This window comes from Chiroxiphia lanceolata, chromosome 6 (genome assembly GCF_009829145.1).
Source record: "Chiroxiphia lanceolata isolate bChiLan1 chromosome 6, bChiLan1.pri, whole genome shotgun sequence".
Taxonomy (NCBI): domain Eukaryota; kingdom Metazoa; phylum Chordata; class Aves; order Passeriformes; family Pipridae; genus Chiroxiphia; species Chiroxiphia lanceolata.
In genome coordinates this window covers 55,471,923-55,494,671 of record NC_045642.1, presented here as the reverse complement: position 1 = coordinate 55,494,671, position 22,749 = coordinate 55,471,923, and the positions used below count along the sequence as shown (strand labels likewise).

The 22,749-nt window shown below is 41.6% G+C and overlaps 1 protein-coding gene across 2 annotated transcripts in view; it reads right to left on the bottom strand.

Annotated features, from left to right (window-relative positions):
* Positions 1-15,768, bottom strand: part of ASPG (asparaginase) — a 47,226-nt gene extending 31,458 nt beyond the window's left edge. Inside the window, exons 1-6 of one of the 2 annotated variants that reach the window (XM_032691261.1) lie at positions 15,565-15,768; positions 9,883-10,012; positions 5,688-5,799; positions 2,877-3,002; positions 1,326-1,409; positions 127-253 (exon numbers count right to left, since the gene is read on the bottom strand). In XM_032691261.1, the coding sequence (XP_032547152.1) occupies positions 127-253; positions 1,326-1,409; positions 2,877-3,002; positions 5,688-5,799; positions 9,883-10,012; positions 15,565-15,727 (742 nt within the window). In that variant the 5' untranslated portion in view covers positions 15,728-15,768. The remainder of the gene's footprint in view (positions 1-126; positions 254-1,325; positions 1,410-2,876; positions 3,003-5,687; positions 5,800-9,882; positions 10,013-15,564) is intronic. The other variant, XM_032691262.1, reaches the window with a different exon arrangement.
* Between the last annotated feature and the right edge of the window lie 6,981 nt (positions 15,769-22,749).

Below are 22,749 nucleotides of genomic sequence, written 5' to 3'. Positions count from 1 at the left end.
AAGCTACAGAGCTTTCAAAGATATTTTTGAGATTAAAAACGACATTTCAACTACACAGGCACAGATTCTTTTCAGTTCTATTGCATGTGGCATAAATTACACAGCTTAAGAGATGATGTTGCTTACTTGTAATATCAACCTCAGCATTTGCAAGTGGAGGCAGGTTAGGTGAGGAAAAGGCATTGAAACTCCCAGCATCCACCTTAGTCACCCTATTTCCCCTGTACAGTTTATTATAAAAATACAGGCACACCTGCAAGACAAGTAAAGAAACAGGTCTATGAATAAGCCAGTAATTAAAAGATGCTGTAGATAAATACTGTAGTCTGTCCTTTATAAAGTGTTTTCTAAATGTTTAAAGCAACTCAGAGGCTAGTAGATGTTTACAAGTCTAACCCTTTCAAAAAGAGTTGGCACATCTGTCACACATTGGTTTAAGAATGTAAGAACAAAACAAGTTAAGAGCTAACTAGTTTCATAATCCTCTCATGAGACATAGTCTAGGAGACAGAAAATTTGCCTGAGTCCACTTCAGAGATAGAGGAAAGAAACAGTGGACTTTTTATACATTCATGAGTTATATACAAATTCAGAGTCCAAAACATAACAAAAGGCCTAGTGAAAATGAGGATAATTTTCAAAAGAGCTACCACACATAAATAATTACGTTCCCTCTCAAACCTCCTAAAGTTTGTCAATTGGAACTTGAAGGAAAAGAGATACCTCAAAGCTGTTATCAGTTCTTGAGATCTGGGCCAGTCAGCTACTGTTGTTGTCTTACAAGAACTGGCTTTGGGAGCATGGCAGATGTGAAATGAGGTGAAACCTGACCCTTTTTCTCTCTGATTTTTGGGCTGCACAGCACAAACATCTTTAAAGGCAGGGTGCTGATACTATGGAATTACTTCCATGTCCACTAGAAGTGTTGCTCTTGACACTTCAGTCTTCAGGAACTAGAGCTAAAAGACACTCATACCAGTACTAGAGCAACTACAGAATTTCAAAGTAACATTCAGTTAAAAAACTGACTTAGAAGTGTTTCAGACCCCATGTACGTGCAAGAGAACTTCCAATTTCAAGTCTCTTGCAATGTATAATTTCAGACTTCATAGTCTTTACAGATTGTATATGAGCAAATGGGATATGACCAATGCAAAAACAGCAGCTGCTTTGCCATGCAAGGACTGTTACCTCAGTGGAATACATTCATCTTCCTGTTTAAGTGCAATTCCTTACTGCCTACTGGATATTTTGTGTATATAAGTATGTGTCCTGGCTAGAGGGAGAAATTAAGCTGCTGAGATGGTCTTCACAGGCAAACAAACCTCAGGAATCACGAACTGCCCAGCCATCAGCAATGCCCCCAGAAGGTTGTCTCGGCCGTCATTCTGTAACTCGTATATGGGCACCTGAAGAGCAGAGACTGAAATTACACCCTGGCCCTTATGTAAAGCCTACACAGCAGAAAAAATGAGTCCAACTTATGCAATGCAAATATATGAATAATTTATGTAACAATGATGTATTACAAAAAAAGTTTTCTTCATCCAAACTATTTTAGACTGCAACAGATGGCAAGATTTCTCCCTGTGCTTAACAGACTTTTATAATTTAAGTGCTTAAAAACTGATATAGAGATGACTCTGGTGTGATTAAGCATATTAAGACTGGTTCAGGAAAAATATAAAAACTAGAAAGAAGTCATAGTTAAAGTGACTGAACATGGGAGAAGTGATGATACAGAGAAAAAGCAACAGCCCCAGATCATGCAGATCTGTCACTATGGGCTCCGCAACAGCTCTCCTGCACCATCTTTCCTCACAGTATAGAAAAACTGAGCCAGCAGGTTATTACTGACAGAAGACGGCAAGATTAAAAACAGAAATTTGGTCTGCTGAGTGATGACTTCCATGCCTTTTCAGATTGCCTCTTTATTAAGAGAGAGTCAGAGCTCCTTTCAGCAATAAAAAAAATAAATCACATGCTCCCTTGCTAGATCATATGTCAGGCAGATCTCCAAGAAATACAGCCAAAAAGAAAGCAAAACCTTGACTGTGATGTATCACGACCAGACTGCCCCACGTCAAGAAAGTAAGTGGGAGCCTACTCCTTCCTAGACTTTTGTATTTTGACTTCAAATAGACCACATGTGAAAGGGAAGTTATGAGACTGGGGAGGGGAATTTTACAGTGCGATGTTTCATCTCTCCTTTGTGATTAGAGCTGTATTTTACACTCAAGCAAGCTATTCTAGTAAGACAACCCCTCCTCCTCAGACAATATGCAAAGGGCTGATCTCCAGCTAAGAGAATGAAAATTAATAAATGTAGTCTTCAAAGGGAAGGAAACAGACCATATTAGATGCTTTTGGAATAGAAATGATCAAAAATGCATCTACTGCATAGAGTTTATTTAAAAAAAAATTATAAAAATGCAACAAGGAGCAACATAAGTCAGGATAACAACTGATGAAGTAAAAGCAATAAGCTTCAGGGCTTTAAAAGGAAAAAAAACCAGCTAACAACCAGCGGCCACCTGAGGCTGGAGAGATGCTTCTCATATAAACCGATTAATACACAATGGCCAATGACAGGCTCTTATATCTTTCTCTGAAGCATCTGGCCCCAGACATAATGAACTACTGGTCTGACTTGGTACAGAGTTGTAAAGTCATTAATGATAAAATTATGGGGCAGATCCTCAGCTGGTGAACCCGCCAGTTCTCACTGATTTCTATCAGCACTGTGACCATTCACCCTGGCCAGGGGCCTGCCCTGCACTACTAAGCTATACAGTGATAATCAGGACACAACCAAGTTTTGCATATAAAAACCAAAAATGAGGCTTCCTGCTTCAACTACAAATTAATTCCATTACCTGAGATCCTGTCAGAACAACAGTTTTACCCAGGTTCTCACACATGAAGGATAAGGCTGAAGCTGTATATGCCATAGTATCAGTACCATGAAGGATCACAAAACCATCATACTTTTCATAGTGCTCCTGGAGATGGAGAGACAGTTTTCACACTGTTAGAGCAATGCACTGGCACCAGCAAGTGAGGTACATAGTACATTAATTTCACTGATGCAGGCAACAGTACAATACTTGGAAGGGTCCTGCACACATAATTCCTCCTAAAGTTATCCTGTTTCCAGTTTAAATAAAATTAAGGGTTAATAGGTCACTAAGCACTAGAGCCAGTAATTCTAATTATGGAACAGTCAAAGAGATTCTTCCATGTATACATATTAATGCAGCATTTTTAAACCAGAATACTGCTAATTAGGAAAAGCTTAGCAATGGCTTTAAACAGGAATGTTAACATATGCAAATTAGTCGTATAGTCTGATTTCTTGTTGCCGCTTTTACTTTAGGGATTACACCATTTACAGGAACAGATTAGGCAAACCAAGGCTATCATAACATACAGATAAAAACAGTCCCTTTAATCTGAGTGGCAGACAGGCAAACTGCCAGTGTCAGAGTGCCCTCTTCTGATGGAAAGTCATCCTTTCCGTAGCAGAAAGCAGTGAAGAGGCTTCTTGTTCATTAATGTGCGTTCACTTGCTGGTTTTTGAGAAGTCCCTTTAGACTATAAAGCACGTGCAGATGTAAAAACGACTTTTATAATAGTTTTAATCTACATACAATTCCACACAGGAGTTTTTTTAATGCAAACCCATGAATCACACAGCTCACCCTATTAGAATAAAGTCATCTGCTGGCTTTTCGAGGAAAAAGGAATTGGTTCCTCTAATTTAAGAGTGATGGACATAATAAATGCTGTAGTGAGAGACTGATGTAATTTGGTAACATGGAAAGGACTATATAGCACTCTTAAGCAGATATATGCAGGGCCAGTGTGGAGGGAAAAAAGGAGGTTTGCCATAGAATTAAACAAGTTTTTCTTTTATTTACACATCTTATGTCTCAGTAGGCACACGCCCTTGGCATAACCTGATAATAAGGTCACCTCCACACTCCCCTGTAAGTTTCTACTTGTCCTTTTGCTATTCCTTCACTGATACTCATGTCTACCTGTTGCTACCTGCTGGAAATTTCAGGGGATTTCTGCTTATCTCTAACAACTGAGCCAACAGAACAACTGCCAGTGTTGCAAGATCATTCAGTAGACTCAATTATAGCCTGATGCAAAAAGCATGGTGCAGTTATTCACCAACACAGTAACAAGGTTAGTAGGTTTCAAGAAGGACCAAGATTACAGGAATAGCCATTTGTCCTTTCTAAATCAGTATGCTCACCAATGTTCTCAGCCTTATGAAGAAGATCAGACTGGCAATGAAGGAGACATCCCACAGAAATGTCTTTGAATATTTCAGTGTGGAAAGTCATCAGCATGTTACAACTGTGTCAAGCACATGTCCAAGATGAACACAAAGTGGCAGTGTCTATGCACAAGCTGGAGAGTTGAAGTTTCTTTTTTTTTTTTTTTTTTTTTTTGCCTCTGAGCACTTTTAAGGTGGACTACATGAACTGGACATTTCTACATAAAAGAGAAGCTGCGATCTGTGTACAAGAAATAAACACTTTTTTATTTTTTTTAATAAAAACTAATATGCCAGTAAGGAAGAAAGGCAAATTCTCCCCTGTTCAGCATGGGATTGTCTCCTTCTCTTGGCCCTGGGCTTTTCCCAGCTGCACCCCTGCTCCATCCTGGAGACTTTCCACTTACACACCAGCTACACCTCTTCTTTGCCCTGGCAGGATGCATTTGATAGGAGAAGCAACCTCCCTAGTTTGGTCGTTTCAGGATTAGAGAGCCTAAAGGTGAAAGACTGTTACCTGGATCTTCAGCATCATTCCCTGCATTATTAAACTGTTCACGTTCATTGCTACTGTGTGGTCAAAGAAGGGAATTTACACTATAAAGCCCCACTATCGCAGAGAGAGCAGGAGGGGAAGAGCAGTATCTTCCTAGTCCCATAGTTAGTTATTTCTAACAGCTATTTATGAATTCCTGGTGTGAAGCATTTGAAGTGTTTTGCATTTCTGCTTTCTTAAAAGCACACAGCTAAATTCAGACACGGGGACAGGAGCAGAGAAATGCTGATTTTTTTAATCCAGAGAAGGCTGTCATGAATTTAACCATATATGCAGAAACATGTCTCACTGTGGAAAAACCTAACATTTTTTCTACTGGTTGCAAAGTCAAAGCTACTCAAGTACATATGTGTCCAGTGTAAGAAAGGCATGAAGATACAAATTTATTTTCTATGTTAATAGCCAACTATTAAGCTATTTGAACATTCAAATGATGTGTAACTAAGAAACCCTCAATTAAGTTACCTACACTTAAGGCTTTCATTCTACATTTTTAGACAGTTAATTCGAGTCAACATTTTAAAACACATCGACCTACATATTACATGCCTTATTCAATTATGGCTGCAATTTTTCTCTTATTTTATTGTGTGGAATTATGGCATGGCTTATCATTGGAAGAACTATATAACTTTAAGGAATTTGCAAAATTTAAAAAAAAAAAAATAATTCAGCAAACCTTGCAAGCATAGTACTTCTTACTTTGCAAGTAACTAAGTAAGGTACTTAACATTTACATTTAAAGAAACATATATACATGTCAGACTACTGAATTATCTTGCTCAGCATACTGGATATACTGCTGACTTTAAGTGACAAATGAATTCTTATCCCACACCATACCTCAAGTTTCTTTGCAATTTTGGCCCAGTCGTCTGGTGTCATGTTGGAAGAATCAAGTAGTGGTGATAGCTCGAGGATTGTGTAAAAGATTCTTTTGTTTTGCTTGGAGACACTGTGAAGAAAGAGAATTGGAAAAAAAAATTCTTAGAATATCATCTCATCACTTCTGATTTTTTCTTTGAATCATCAGATTTTACCCTTTTCCTCCCCATCTTCCAAATCTAGGTGAAAAAAAAGGTCTTAAATTTGGAAATTAAATTCCAAGTTTAGAAGTTCATGGCTTGATGTGGTTTAAAGCACAAACACTTAAATTTAATTTAATAATAAATAAAATTTAGAAGGCAGGGAGGAGTTGCCAAAACTAAAGTCAGAAAAGAAGAACCCAGACTTACACTGTTTAAGTTTGTTACTGACTTGTAACAGAAGTTAATACGAAGCCTTAAGGTTTAAAAATGCTTCATAAGTTATTGAGAGGAATCTATAAAGCTCCTGATGTTCATAGGGGGGACGCAAGAGAAGAGTTGCAACAAATTTCTCATCCTTTGATAAATATAAATAGATACCCTATAAACAGATACTCTTTCCTGACACAAAGGGTATCTTAAGCGTCATATGACTAAGATTCATTTTTGTAGCTTTTAGAAGATCCATTAATTTTTTCTGACCTCAGATTTCAGAATAAAACTCTCTTGGTTCTTCAGATGAACTGTTGCCTTTGCTAGTAATAGGCTAACTTTGTAAAAGCCCAGTCCCAGACTATTAGACCTGTTGTGACCTTGTTAAGGAACTCTGCTCTATGGTGCCAGCTATGCCTTCTTACATGGAGTTTAAGGATGTGATAATATCAAAGATCTTAAAATACTGGCATAGGCTGAAAACAGAGACCTCAGGACCATAAACAACTCACTGGCGATCAATTACTGGCCATTGAACAAGTGCAACCTTGACAGCCAGGAAATGACTGCTCCGAGTATAATAAAAACAGCAACTCAGCAACTACGCAAGGGAAAAAAATTCCAAACCAAACCAAAACCAGTCAGGCAACGGGATAAAGTACCTGTGGGGCTGAGGAATGTGACAATTTCAAACATCATGCAGTGTGTAGCCCAGCAGACAGAGATCAGGGATTAAAAAGTGTTTAGATACTCAAATATCTTACAAAAGTATGCAATCTCAAATTTGGAGGAGACTTATCAAAAGCAGTGGTGCCTATGGAATCACAGTGGATTGTCTTAGCTCTAAGCATGCTGTCTGCTCTCCTGCCTTCAAGGACCACAGCTCTCCCTTCCTCCACCTGCCTGTATCAAGAAATCTAACTCTTCAAAGACCTTTGATTTGGCATCCAAATGGACTGCACGTAGAGCATGTGTTATACCCCACAAAAAAATGCTGATTTCTCCACATTAACTTTCTAACCTCTCAGAATAAAGTCAACTACATATAAATTCAATTTGGCGGTTTAGATTTGGAGTAACAAAAGAACCCTAGTACTAATATTTTCTGCTACCTTTCTGAAGCTTAGAAGATGAAAGAATATCCACCATTTTCACCCATTCTTAGATGAGCTGAAATATGTTTCTGTTTCCAAATGTTGCAGCCAACATGCTCCATATTCTTGTAAAAAGTCCCTCTCCATCTTTCTTGCAAGCTCCCTTCAGGTACTGGAAGGCCAGAATTACACCACCCAAAGCATTCTCTTCTCCAAGCTGAACGAACCCAATTCTTTCATCCTTTCCTCATAGCAGAGCTGCTCCATCCCTCTCATCATCTTAGTGTCCCTCCTCTGGGCTTGCTCCAACAGCTCAATGTCCTCCCAGTGCTGGGAACCCCAGAGCTGGATGCAGTGCTCCGGGTGGGGCCAGAGCAGAGTAGGGGGGCAGAATCCTCTCCCTGGCCCTGCTGCCCACACTGCTTTTCATTCAGCCAAGGATACAATTGGTTTCCTGGCTCATGTCCAGCCTCTCATCCACCAATACCCACAAGTCCTTCTCAGCAGGGCTGCTCTCAATCTGTTCATCCCCCAGCCTGCGTTGACACTGGGCGTTGCCCTGACCCAGGGGCACCACCTTGCACTTGGTCTTGTTAAACCTCATGAGCTTCCCACGGGCCCTGTTCTTAAGCCTGTCCAGGTCCCTCTGGATGGCATCCCATCCTTCAGGTGTGCCAACAGCACCACCCAGCTTGATGTCACCTGCGAATTTGTGGGGGGTGCACTCAATTGCTTCATCTGTGACATTAAAGAAGATATTAAATAACACCGATCCCCATATGGACCCCTGAGGGACACCACTTGTCACTGATGTCCACTGGGACTCTGAACCATGACCACTACCCTCTGGATGTAACCATCCAACCAATTCCTCGTCCACTGAACAGTCCACCTGTTGAATCCATCCCTCTCCAGTCTCTCACTCAGGCACAGAGGTGGTGCTGACAGGTCAGTAGTTCCCAGGGTCATCCTTTCTACCCTTTTTAAAGATGGGTACAATATTTCCCTTTTTCCAGTCATCTGAGGCTTCTAATAAATTCTGCAGACCCACTCCCCTTATGTAGCCTGTAAGACTGTTACATAGAGTAGAGAGAGCATTTAAACAATGTGTCTAAACTGACATACTGTACCTAAGAAGTTAGACTTCACCTGAAAAATTGCCTTGCTGGATATTACATTTACACATGCTAAGAGTAAAACTGGAAGTCAGATTGTAAAGAAAGCTCCCCTGAGAATGCAGTCTAAATAAAACACAACATACCAACAGAGAAACCAGACTTGCCTACAACTTTTGATGCTTCTCTCTAAAAAGAGAACATATAATTCCTCTTACATGGACGTTACACACAGATATCATCATCATGGCTAGGCTTTGCGAACAAAGATTTGGGGACACACAGATATACAAAGTTCACAAAATACTCTTATTTTCTCCCCTCAGGAACTCACAATATTTCTCAACTGTCTAGTTAAAATATCACTTGGCTAACACAAAAGACAAAATGGCAAATTGCCATGACTAACCTCCAGAAACAGCACTCAGCAGTGCCAGAAAAACAAGACAAGATTGGTTTTTAAACCTCAGGTTTTTGATGTGAATGATTGTTTTAAGCTTTTCTGTTCTTCATGGAAAAGATGTGCCAAGAGAAGTATATTTAGGACTCAAATTGGTATACTAGTGCAGTTTTGTTTTGTTTATAATCCCTTAAAGGATTTAAAAGTTATTCAAGCACAGAATCATCAGAGAGCCCCATTTTTCTTAGTGTAAGCATCGTATATAACACAAACTATATGTTCCTATAAATACTACTGTACCAGGAGTCCACTAGTTTTCCCTTTACTACTTTTCCTGCTATCTGCCTTTTAAGTGGTTACTTTTAAAAGCTTTACATAGAGACCTCAATACAAAGTAGAAAGAAATTATTAAACCTTACATTTTCTTTGAATATCCTGGTTTTCTCTTTAAAGATTAATGAATATTCATTTTTACTCTTATAGCAAACCAGCTACAGTCCCATTTAGTTTTGAATGACTGTGTAAAATCATCCTTTGTGCAAAGCTAACATGTTTACAGGGGTACAGTCATTCATCACAGCTGGGGAATATTTCAAATTAGCATACTGCCCTCTAAATAAAACCTATAAGCTTATTAATCATTGTCCAACAGTTAAGAAGAAATGCAGATTAATTATAAGCCTATCGCTTATTATCATAATGTTGCATAAATTTGGGAAAAACAATCATCTTTTAGGGCTTTTAAAAACAGAAGGCCTGCAGAATTAAAGCATGAGGCGTATTCACAGATGCATTAATTACATGCTACTTTTTCAGACATATGCTGAAGATAATTCACATGGAGCTATATGTAGTTTTCTTAGTTTCTGTAGAATATTTGTATGTTTGCACAGCAGCAAATTAATATGAAAAACAAGGGAAAAAATGCAGAACTAAGCTGCCCAGAATGGTTAATTGTTGCCTAACTTAAAAGTTACTTCTCAGGCAGTTATAAGGCACTTCATTGCAAATATACCAAGACACATATTTTCTATCATGTCAGACATGGTAGACTTTTTCCTTTTAAGCCAATATAAGCATTTTTGCTGATCTCATCCTGGATTCTTCATGTTAAATATCTGGACGTGTAATTATCTGAAAATTAACACAATACTTCTTAACCCTCCCTCTCCCCAAGGAAATTATACTTACGGGAGCACCAATGTGTTCTCTGGAAATTCATGGGAGTTGTTCAGTTTTGTTTCCTGGGCATATGCCTTATCATGCAGCATTGGCATTTTTTTCAAGCTGTTTACTAGTTTATTGGCCTCAGGAGCAAGTCCTTAAAAATAAAGAATAAGAGAAGTAAATAAAGGAGCAGGGATGAAAGGAAGCAAATGGCACAGTAAGGAGGGAAGAAGTTTCACAGCAGTTTGCCCATCCTTCCAAATTAAATTTTAATAGTCTACTGCCAGTTTAAAAACATGAAAATTGGACATAACTAATAAATATCCATGCAGTTATCCTTCTCTTGACTTGAAATAAATCCTTTATTTAAGAAAAATAACGTTTCAAATCTCCTCCATATCAAATATTTATGCTTTCCCTATTTTTAATTGCTGCTTGTCTGCTAATACTGATCAGCAACAGGGACAGGAAGCCAATTTTTGCAACTGTAGCAGAAAGCTACTATTCTCTTTTACATATGCCATAGCTATGATTGCTATTACTATTACTTCTTAGTGGCAAAAGACTTACAAAGCACTGAGCATTGTTTTGTACTATCAAGTTGTGATACATACTAGATACTTTCCATTAGCAGGTTTAGGACTGAACATCTGAACTGACAAGACGTAGAGAAGGTGCATAAACTGCTGAATAGAAAAAGTTGAAAGCGTGGATGCATCTCAAGCTCTGCTCACCCTCTCCCCTCCTGTGACTGGGATCTGCCCCTCTGTGGCAGGGGCCCTGAAACAGCTGTGACTTAAACTAGCCTAAGAATACAGTTAGTGCTTGGTGGACTCTGCAGGTGTCCTGGCTGCAACCAGGTATTTCAAAGGGTATCTGTACACCATTCTATATTAGCCAGAAAGGCATCTGATTTTTTGATTTTATAGTCCTCAGCATCATAGAACTAACTGAGTCCACTTGTGAATCTAACCTGCATCCCCCCAATACCCTGTTTCAGGAATAACAGTGACAGTCCTGGCATCCAGAATCAGAAGACACCCTGTTTTTCTGCAGTGTGATTTTTTGGGATGTTTTTCATTCAAGGAACTTTTATCATAGGTACGTCCTTCTGGACTTCAAGATTCTACTGATGTTACTGTCAAGTTCAGTTTAATCTCAGTGAATGTGTTTCATAGTACCTGTTCAGATGGGGAGCAAACTGTCAAACCTCATTATGCTACTTCTGGTAGTTCTACTTATTTCTAATTTGAAGCCAGGCAATTCCCTCCTCCTTCCTCTCATCCAAGTTAGCATCTGTATTTCTTTGCCTCACCTTCAAACAGCAAAGTTTATTTTAAGTACACCAAAACACAGAGACTATTTTCAATAGTATTTTTATCTTTTCCCATTTACCTTCCAAGCTGATGGAAAAATCTTTTAAGAACTCCCTAATCTCCCCCCTGGCTTGCCTTAAATGAAGTAGCAGGCTTCTTCATAGCCAACTTCCTCACAGGACAGCAACAGCATTTGAGTGGATCTGTTTGGATTCCTGCCAGAATTCTTTGTTTTACAAAATATACTTAACGCGCTTTCAAGCTTTGGGTGTTTCATTCATTCAGCTATAATCCCTGCTTTTCCTATTAAAGATGTTCCTAGCTTAGTCACAAATGGCCACTTCTGCTGCACTTGGGCACAGAGTCATTTTGGCTCGGAAATGCAGCCCAGTTTCAAGTGTTTCCTGGGTGTTTTCTGATTATTCTTCTGCTTGTCCAGTGTTATCTTTCTCTGAATACTGACAATGGATTAGACTGTTTATTTTTTATATTTGCCACAGGAACTGGAGAGCTGATGCACATTACTTTTCTTTAATCCCTTCTCTATAAATGGTAGTTTCTCATCTCTTAATCACTGATCTGTCAGGATTTTTCTCTAATTGCTTGCACTGAATGTAAACTTTTTTTTTTAAGATGTTCTGCAGACGTATCCAAGATGACCCACTTACATCCTCTGCAGTCCCCTACATGCATCCACATCTAGCAGTGCTCTCTGCTTTACAGCAGAGAAGCAAACATGGGGGAACTCAAGTGCAACTGTTTTAAGAACACTTCTACTTTATTATGCATGGAAAACAACTTTTGTGAGCCAAGCTTGTTAACCAAGTATTTAAAGCAACTTCACCCCTGCAGAGAAGAGGCAGGCTGTGTGACTTGTCCAAAGAGCTCTCATCAGCTTCTGTCCTTTCCCTCTTTAGCTGGCCAGCCTGGGCATCACAAAGCGGGCAGACAGAGGCAGAACAGCAAACAAGCACCTGTGGCCAAGGAGAACAATCATGGTTCTGTCCCACCGACAGTTGAGGCCTCTGCTTTTCACCCTGGTGCTATAGATAACACAGTTATAGCTACCTGCCAAACGAGACATCCTACAACCTGTGCTGCTGCAGAGAACAGGGAGCTGAAAAACTCTGATGCAGTGGGACTCTGCACCCAAGAAGCCACAGGTGCTTGGGGAGAAGGACCATCCTGTACATCAGCATGCTGAAGTTATCCCCCAATCCTAACAAACTCACCACACTGAGGAATGCAAAGGACATTGCTAAGCCAGTTTTGACCTATGTAAGATCAATAAAAATGGCATATACATCTATGGTGCCACATCCCAAAATTAAAAACTACATCTTGCAAAGGCAGAGAAGCAGAAAGCATTGTCCAAAATATTCATTTTGGCAGGTGTAGTCTTTGGAGCTTTCAGAAATGAGGTACACAGACTTCTAACACAAAAAGGTTTGGACTACAGAAGCCAGTCCTTTGGCAATCTAGTATGTCTAGAAGAGACAGAAAAATAACTAAGTTACCTAGGCAGACTCTATTTCAAGATAAGTAATCTTTCTAAGGGTATTTAGCTTAGTTCTACTTGGATTTGTTGGGTGCTTTTTTCGTTAGTATTTCAGGTAAAAGCCAGGAAAGAGATCCAATCCACACACCCAAGGAAAAGATTGTCCTGAAGGCACCAGCCAGAAGCATGAGCACAAACTTGATGGAAAGATCAGTATCACAATAACCTCACTATGGAGTGCAGGAAGATTGTCTTTTTGAAATGCACTCCTGATAAGCCAAAAGAAACTGCTGTAGGAGGAAATAAGTAGGAGGAAGACATTTTAAAAATGCACTGAAGTAGCTTGATGGAACCGGACATGCCTCTCTCTTATTGGCCTTTTTAGCCACCAACGTGCTTGCAACAAACGTGGGTGGAGCCCTTCCCAAATCTTCGTTAGCGAAGCCTGGCCATGATGATGATGATGATGATGAAGTGGCTTGACAGCAAAATCATGAATACTGAGACTGTCTGCTCCTAAGTCTGGTTGTCATCCAACTCAAACTAACTATTCATCCTCTGAAAATTACTCCTGAGCAGGTAACCTGTAACTGTGCAGAAAGTCCAACTGGTTCAAGACATGCTGGATTTGCCAGATGGGTACAGGTCAACTGCAGAAACTCTGCAGGAGGTTTACAATCAGATATCATGTTGATAAATGACTGCTCCACACATGTACAATGAGTCCAAGGAATGTGATTCTATCGGTCTTGCATATGGGGGCAGTTCTGTACAGAAACATATTCCTTGCAAAACACATTAGGCCTATCAAACCTGTCTGATTTTAAAGAGTAATCCATCTTCTCTCAGCAAGTGGAAAGGCCATGGAAAACCTTGTAAACCTAGACAAACATTAGTTAGGTAGAAACCTAGCTGGATCCCTTGACTCATAGCAGTTGCTGCTATGAAAGGCTTTGTGCAGTTCAAGGAAGCTAATTCTGTTCACACTGCTTGCAATAAAACACTTGTAGCCCTAGGTAGGATTGTAAACTGGCATTTTCCATCCACAGGTTAATAAAAGAAATGAGCATCTATAGTATTTTTTTTTCCCTTAAAGCATGCTGCCTTTCCCATGCCCTTTCCCCAGCCTCTGAACACTAAAGACTGCCAAATATTCTGAAAGAGGTACTGTGGCTGCTCTGCAGCTAGATCTGTGTATGAAAAGCAGGTCGAAACCCTCACCAGGATACAGCAAGTCAGCATCATTGAATTATAACTGTTAGACTGTTTGCACATGCTTTAATGATTGACACTTGTTAAGCAAAAGTAAAAAAAAAAAGGCATGCAAGATGAGAGGAAGTTATAAAGTTCATTTATAAAAGAATGAGACACGTGATTATAATTTGTTTGCTTAAAGAGTCATTTGGGAAGATGAGGCAATAAAAGCAGGAAATTATTTTAGTATACACAATGCAAGCTGAGAAAGAAAAGTCACCATATAATTTGAAATATGGACTTTTTTTTTTACCACTTTGATAGATTAAACACAAAGATGACACCTATAGAAAAAAAAGGCAGAAAAACACTTTAAAGCATCTTCCCTACAGTAATACGAAGCAGCCAATCACCATCTTCTGAGAAGAAAGGATGTGTTAGGAAAAAAAAATCAAGTCTAGGAAGCTCCAAGATGAAGTGCCAAGTGTACTCATTCTATAGATGAGTAGCAGAGACCGTATTTCAGGCAACTCTGTACTAGGGATCACAAGTACCTACACTTCTGAATCCAGATAGACACAGGCTCTGGAAGGCCTGGGATGCTCCACTGCTTTCCAAGTGAAGGAGGGAAGAAACTAAATAGATATTCATCAAAATTGGACTGATTCCCTCTCACTCCCACTCCTTACATTACACTGTTTTCCTTTAAATCAATGCTGGCAAATGCACAGCCCTACAGCAAGTCAGACTTGACTGAAATCCGTTCTTTTTCCTGGACACATTTGTTATTTGATGCTTCTGTCATCCCTTAGGACCTGTGCCTACTGAGTGAGGGTCTAGTGGTGCTTAGGTACCACTCCAACCAGCTTCTGGATTGGGGGCCTGGGCAGGTATCAAGTGAATTTTGGGCATGTATTTGCTGACATTTAGGGGCACCTGAAAACACATGGCATATACAGGTAAGTAACTAAGAAGCCTTCAGATAAAACGGAGTCAGTATACTGATATATCTCAGAGTTCAGTTTTGGATTTAAACATGTTTCAGCTGGTGGGAGGGGGTTTGGCATATCTAGCCTTCTCATCAAGGTAAGTCTCCCCCCCCCTTGGTAAGGTAAGGCAAAACTCTTCAATGATTTCCTGAAAGAAGCAAACTGCTGGTGGGAGAGCAGCAGAAACCTGCCCCAAGGCAGGTGAACACTGACGCTGCATCTGATCCCGCTCATCCTGACACTTGGCAGCATGTTCGCTGCCACGCTCGCATCAGCTGCCAGGTCACCACCGGAAAATCCCTGTCACGGGCACCAGCTCCAGCGGCCCACGCTCTTCCCAGCAGGAATGCCAGGCACATGCTCTCTGGGTGGCCGGGGACAGCGGCTCATTTAAGCCTAAAAACAGACTGCATGACTAGTACGATCAGGTTGGTTTCATTTTCAGTGCGCGAAGGAGGGCAGAAAGGACTCACGCTGCAGGAAACGCGCTGTCCCCTGCCAAAACCTGCTCCAGCTTAGCTGTGAGGTTACAAGGATGCCCATCAACTGAGCTGCGGCATTAACCAGACGAGGGGAGTAGGGGATTAGAGGAAGGCTCGCACCCTTCTGGCACAGCGAAAAGAACCCCGGGATGCTGCACCGCGCCGGGTGTCCCCACGGTCACAGCCCAGCCCAGCCCCGCTCCCCCCCCCGCCGCCCGGCCCCTCACCCTTGGCGTCCTGCACCATGCCGATGGTGCCGCCCGTGTTGATGACCAGCACCCGCGCCTCGGCCTTGGCGGAGGGGGCCGGGGGGCACCCGCATCCCGCGGGGCGCTCCCCGGCCAGGGCTCTGCTGAGGGAGCGTGGCCGTCCCGCCGGTGCCACCTCCATCCCTCGCCGCAGGAACCGCTACCTCCCAGCCACCCGGACAACGGGGAGTTATAGGGCGGGCGGGCGGGCGGACGGCGGGGCCGCCCCTTCCCAGGGGCGGGGAGAGCGGCCGTGCCCGCCCGCCGGAGCTCCGGGGGCTCGGGGCGGCCGTGCGGTGCCGCCGGGGGAGAGGGGCCGGGCCGGGCCGGGCCGGGCCGGGGCAGTCCCGGCACCACCCCCTGTACTTTGCGCCGCGGGGCAGCGCCAGCCCCGGGGGAACGTCAGAGCCCTTCATGCTTGAAGGAGAAGCGAAGAGAGGCGGCGCTCTCTGGGCTCGGGGAGAACAAGGCGGGGACGCACGGCTCGGGGTCAGCCCGGCGAGACCACTTGCGTCGTCCCCTTTCCTCCACCCTGGGGAGGAAGGTGGGAACTTCCCCTGTTTACCGGGCCTCAGAGGTGACTCGTGCCTGCCGGAGCAGGCAACGTGGCACGGACAGCACCGCTGCTCTCCGTTTCAGGCTTCCTAATCTGCTCCCTCGGCTTTCAACCCTGATTTTCTCGCAAGAGAGGACTGAGTTTCCACCTTCAGGCTGCGCATCCAGCCCTGGGCTAAAATGTGGACAGCCACGTACCGTAGTGCCTGCTAACACCTGTAACACAAAACATAGGGGTTGTGCAGGAAAGGTCTCAATGTGCAAAGACAAGAGATGGGTTTTTGTTGAGCCTGTAAAACCACAAGTTATTGAGATTGATCTCTTACTTAATCAAGCATCCATATGTAGTCCTCTCCTGTAGTTTGGCAATATTATCAGAGGATGATAGAATGCTTTGAGTTGGAAGGGATCTTAAAGATAATCTAGTTCCAAACCCCCTGCCATGGGCAGAGATGACCACCAGATCAGGTTGCTCAGCCCACAAGCTCCTTTCTTTGAGCTCTTCTGTCCCTTGGAGGACATTCAAGGGCTTGTATTTTTTGGAAACCTGTGACCACACAATAGTTCTTGGTATAGCCAGATCCAATCTGCCATTGTGAAAGATAACTTCTGTTTCTCAACAGTCTTGCCAAAAGTGCTCAGGGTAAAACAAGCTAAAGGTCAGCAGAGATGAGCAGTTGTGCACAGGCAATACCATCTCTACCTCTGTAGCTGGGACCTCTAGAAAAAGAAGTAAAAGAGGAGGGGGAGGCTTACTACACCAACCTCAGAAGCTCTGAGTATTTTTCTGTTAAATCCTGACGATCACCTCTGCTGTCATTTGCCTTATCTGCAAAAAGCTGGTTATCACCAGGAGCTGAATACCATGATCCTGAAATGGACTTTTTCCACGCAGCAGGGTTACTTTAGAGTCTCTGCTGATGCAGAGAAGAGCATAAAGGGAATAAGTTTAGGAAACAGGGACAAATGTACACATCTACTTCATTTTAGTGCTCCATAGCCCTGGTGATGGTAACACTGTAGTAGTGTCATCAAAATAGATGGAGTAATGCTGAAATTTATATGGCTGTAGGAAAAAGTGATATCTTCCAGTCTTACCAGCAGTTCCTCCAGTCCTTAGTACCCATGAAGCTGAACTGGTGATAAAGGTGTTTATTTGTAATAAATATCACAACGGAGAGAGTGGTGAATCACCAGCTTAGGGTGCAGAAGACTCATCTCCATCCTGTTCCAGACTGTAGGTGTAACTGAGCTCCAGTTTATATGTCACCTGTTTGTTACCAATTATGTGCTACCCATTTCTCAAATCTTCCTCTGTCTCCCTGTGACAGTCTTCCCAAGCTTTGAGGCATACAAGGCAACCTTTAACTCAGGCGCTTCAAAACAGAAACATTAAACTTCAAAACTAAACACAAATTTAGGGTTTAGTGTCTAGGTAAGAACAGCAGAAACCTCTGGATTAGAAAGCAATTTTGCAGGTAAAGGAAGTGGGGAGATGGAATGAAAAAGGTGATGTCATAGGTATTTTAAAGAAAAAGCTAGAAATGTGTACCTTATAGACTAGAACTTGAAGAGGTTATTTGTGGGAAGGGAGGCAGATTAAGGTCTGATATAAAACAAATTATATTTAAGCCCTGTATTGGTGTCAAGTTCAGCTACCGGTTTTACTTCTAAGAGTTGTGTTTGGAAAGTATATGGTAGTTTCTTTTGAGGATCAGGTATGAGATCAAATATAAGGAGGCTGAAGTTGTTTTCAAGGAACTCTGGTAAGTCTTGAGGTCATGAGATTTGTTATTACTGGCCAACTATAAAGCAAAATTAGCAAAGTAACTGGCTAAAACACAATTAACTGGTTACTGAGGACAGCAACTGCTGAGAAGCACAGTCTGCATGAGCTGAGAACTACCTGCCACACAAGTACCTCGAGGCTAAACATGTCACTTAAGTGCCTGAGTTAGTCAGTAAGTCAAAGTGAGAACATGCCTCGTGTAGGGAAATGGTAGAGATTTTTGGCTCCAGGTCATATGAACTTAATTTGTACCCTGTACTGCAACTTCTAAATAAAATTTAACTCAATTTCAAGGTAAAAATAGATATTATGGGATGGTCCAAGCAATTTCTTCTGCTTCCAATTCCTACGACTCCAACAGAAATAAAGTTTATGTACTCCCTCCAAGTTGTTAATCTCTCTCGTAGACTGGGTGGCCCAAAACGCGGCACAGAATTCCAGGTGTTGCCTCACAAGTTCCAGGTGGAGAGAAGTAATCATTCCCCTGTATCTACTGGCTGTAATTGTCCTGCTAGTGCAGCCCAGCCTGTTCACTTTCATTGCTGCAAGTCCCATTTACTGCCCCATATTTATTTGACTTGCTCATAGAACCACCAAGCCCATTTTGCAGAGCTGCTACTTAACTTTTCAGTCTCCAGCCTGAACTGATTTATGCAGCTATCATGTCTCAGGTGCAGGATTGTGCACTTGGCTTTGCTGGATTTTACAATGTTCCTGTCAGCCATTCCTCCAGCCTGTTGAGATCTTCCTGCCTTGCATTTCAGGTTGGACCATTATTCTGCTTTTAGTTTGTCCCTAATGATCAGTCAGCTCTCCTGGGCTCCTTTGCACTTCACAACAGCCTCCCAAGATATCTTGACATTTAAACCACTGAGGAGGCCAAAGTCTGCCTCCCAAAAGTTAGAGCCTTCAGTCTACTCTGTCTCCTCCTCACTTCTGGACTGTGAAGGCCAGTTAGTAAAACACATCTTGTTTGGCTAGCACCCAGATATACCCCAGAACTGCTTGATTCCAAGTAGCAGATATTTTGTAATACCTGTTTGTTTTTCTTTGTTGCAAGAAATAAAGAACCAAGAACTAAAGATAGCAGCAATTGCAGCCAACAGCTCAGCATAAGACCCATAGTATCATATGCCCAATAAGGCTTGACTAATGTTTGATTAATGCTTAATTTTTAGTTAGTAACAGATGGATTACTTAGTAGCTGCAGCATAAATTAATGCTTGTTTATTTGAGAGTCACCTGCTGTGTCAGAAAAATCCCCACCATGGCAGTCCCTGCTTCCCCAGTATTAAGAGCTGTACCTTTTCCTGGGGGATCCTAAACGCTGCTATGTCAGCTGCTGCTGCCTTTCACTGTCATTCCCTGACCAACTCCCTCTTGTTTGTGAGTAGCACATCCAGGAGAGCATCTCCTGTATTCAGCCTGTACAGCACCTGTGTCAAAATAATTGTCCTCAATGTTCATAAAAATCTCACAGATTGCTCATCCCTTCTCCACTTTGCCCTCTCAGATGCTGGGGTTGTCGAGTTCTCCAGGAGAACCAGGACCTGCAATCAAGTGATGGCTTCTCCCTAGCTGAAGGGGGCTTTACCCACCTCCTGTCCCTGATGAGATGGCCTACAATAGGTACAGATCACGAGACTGGCTTTGCAGCCCTCACTGTGATTCTGACTAGAAAGCTCTCAAAAATGTAAACCTTAGTCCATAGCACTCAGTGCATTCCTTTACAGAGAGCACAAATCCAGCCCTCACCTTGCCATTTCTGTGAAGGAGCACTTATATCCATGCATTGCAATAATTCCTTCACATGAACTCTCCCATCATGTCTCTGATTCCCACAGCATCCCAATTTTTCAGCTGCACAGAGATATCTAGTTTCTCCTGTTGGTTTTCCAACCTGCGTCCATTAGAATACAGGCACTTGAGGCAGGTGCTTGGTTGTCCAACTTCCTCAGATGGGAGAGAACCCTGTTGCCCTCTCCGGTGTATGCTACCACTGATGGACCTGACTTGAAGGCTCCCTCAATAATTTTGCAAGCCCATTGACAGAGATGTTGCTGCCCACCTGTCACACAGAAGCCATCTCTGGTAGTCCTGTTTCCCCAGACTCGGCTTTCTGGCTGTAGAAATCCAAGTCCTGCCAGCAACACCTGCCACACAGGTGGCTGTTACAATCTGCAGAATGTTTGCCCTAGCCCAGGTCATTCTCTCTGCCCAGGAAGAACAAGAAAAATGTCACCCAGGCTCCCATTGCTGCTGCTGGTTCTAAGAAAGATGAAAACTAAAGGAATTTGGGGTGGTTTTACTAAGACAAAGAAAAAAAAGGGTTTAATGCAATGCACAGGATAAAATATGTCTGTAAGTGTAAACTGGGGGCTCAGTTCCCCCTGGGTATCACTGCAATGATGCTGAAAGTGAATTTTGGAAGTGGTAAATCCGTGAAGATTAACACAATTGCAAATAGATGGTTTTAGAACACTATATTTGCAATAAATTTCAGTATGTAGAGCTCTTTAGAAACCAATTCATGTGAAACAAGTGTTTCCCAGATGTTTAAATTAGTACTTTCCAGCAATACATTCCAAGCCATGTCTCTCATAGAGCTCTCAATGGGCTTTAGCATGAAAAATTTACAAGACCATAATTAGGGCTATTATCAGGATATCTGAAATTTAGCTTGTGCTCATGTGACAAGAAGCAAGAATAATTCTAGCATAAGATAATTGCCTTTTTCACTGGATAGTAATCCACAGAATTCCTCATAATTCAGAAAAAGGACATTACAAAAGGGGTCAATGACATCTATCTCCTGAAAAAGACCAGTCATTTATTTGGATTGGTTTAGGTGAAATAAGTACCTGGTAGTCTTAAGTCACTGCTGGTTCTCCCTATCTCCCTCTTTTTCTTCATTTGACAACTGAACTTCCACCTCAGCCCCCTCAGTTCCCTTAGAACATGGTTCTCTTGGGAGCAGTGCTTAATTAAGCAGGTTATGGACCTCCCACTTTACCTCCATCTCTTCATTCACATCCCACTTCATCTGCAACTATCCAGATGGCTGAACACTGAATGATAATCAAAATTAGTGGGGTTTAAAAAATAATCCTGGGGGGAAAAACGTTGAAGTGCAGTGTTTTCAACTGGGCTAGGTTTCTGATCCAGCTTAGTGCAAAGGCCCAGTATTTGTTATACAGGAAAATCAAAAGTGGCGAGAATAGAGATGGAAGCAAAAGACTGAGAATGGGAAGGTCTTAAATCAACTCCTACTCTGAGATGCTGACAGAAATGTGGTCTGAATCCCAAATCCTGGGAGAAACTGACTGGAGAAAAAGAAAGGGAAAAGTAAGGCATTTCTGGAAGGCAGAAACACTTTGTTTCCTTCTCCCCAGCACAGTATAATAGAATAAAGCTTTTTTCCCTCACATTGATATAGACATTTATCAAGACACAAAATCTTGTAATTTTTCAATATTGACTCACCTATGCAGAAAAGAAACTGCCCAGCCAGCAGTTTTCTGCCAAATTTTATGTAAATTGTAGGCTATTGAACAGAACCCAGCAACATCTGAAGGCAGAAACAAACTATGTAGTAACTCCAGCTGCTCTTGTTTCACTGTGTGTATTGATGCATCCACTACAAAAGTTTCTAAATAAACAAACAGTGTGGGTCTGCTGCAAGGAAAAATATTTATTCAAAAGAATGAAAAATGGGCATCTAATTCTTGTTAAGTATCAAAGAAACATATTCCACTTCATTAATTTATTTCTATCATAGATCTCAAAGCATTTTTAATGGTTGCACTTTTTTCCCTGTGATACTCAGAGTACAAAAAGTAGTGAAAAACACAGGAAAAGAATCATTAGTTTTAAACTCTACAGAAGGGTCATTTTAGGTTCTGCAGGACTCCGTCCAGAAAGAACAAAACTGAAGTTCCATTTGAGCAGGATTACTAGAGTTGATTAGAAATTCAACATTTTCTTTCATAGAATAATCAGCTTTTGAAAACTTTTCTGGCAAAATAATGGTAAAGTTTTTATCCTTTTTTTTTTAAACACTCCACATTGTTTATTTACAGTTGTCTTTTCCATATAAAAATATATTCCATTTTCAAAAATCAAACCTGAATGCTATTAATTGCATACAGCTGACAATCACTTCGTATATTGAAATACAGAATTCTGAATAACATCCCTGAATTAGAGACTTGATCTCAAGTAAGCTGCACAATAATATCTAGGAGTGACTCATCGCATAAACAGAAGGTTGGAGGACAGAAGACCAAGTGGTACCAATTCCAGAGAAAACCACCAACAGAATTCACAAGAATACAACTTACACAAGACCTACTGACAACAGAAAAAGAAACATAATAGATAAGCTCAGAGCGTTGCAACACGTTCATTTCCCTAAATGCTACAGGCTACAGAATATTACCTAAAAAGGTAGGGGACTCAAGCTAAAAATTTCATTTCCAGGAAGAACTGATACCAGCATTTCTAATACCTCAACAAAAGGCCCAGGCTGTGCATCTTGGAACATAAGCCTGGAAGCAACAAAAGTACCTCTGAAAACTTACTTGGTAAAGCTACACCCAGTTAAGTGATCTTCTTGCAAGCAGAGAAGAATGGTGACCTTGGATGACTTAACGGACACGAGTTCTGGACGTGTTACAAGTTTGAAGCAGGGAGTTTTGAAACCGGAATAGCAAAGTGGCATTTAACAGAGAAAAGTGGTATTTAATGTTCTATATCTAATAGTATCTCATACATGAGAAGGAATACGATGGCACTCACGAGTTGGAAGGAGTTTCTGCCAT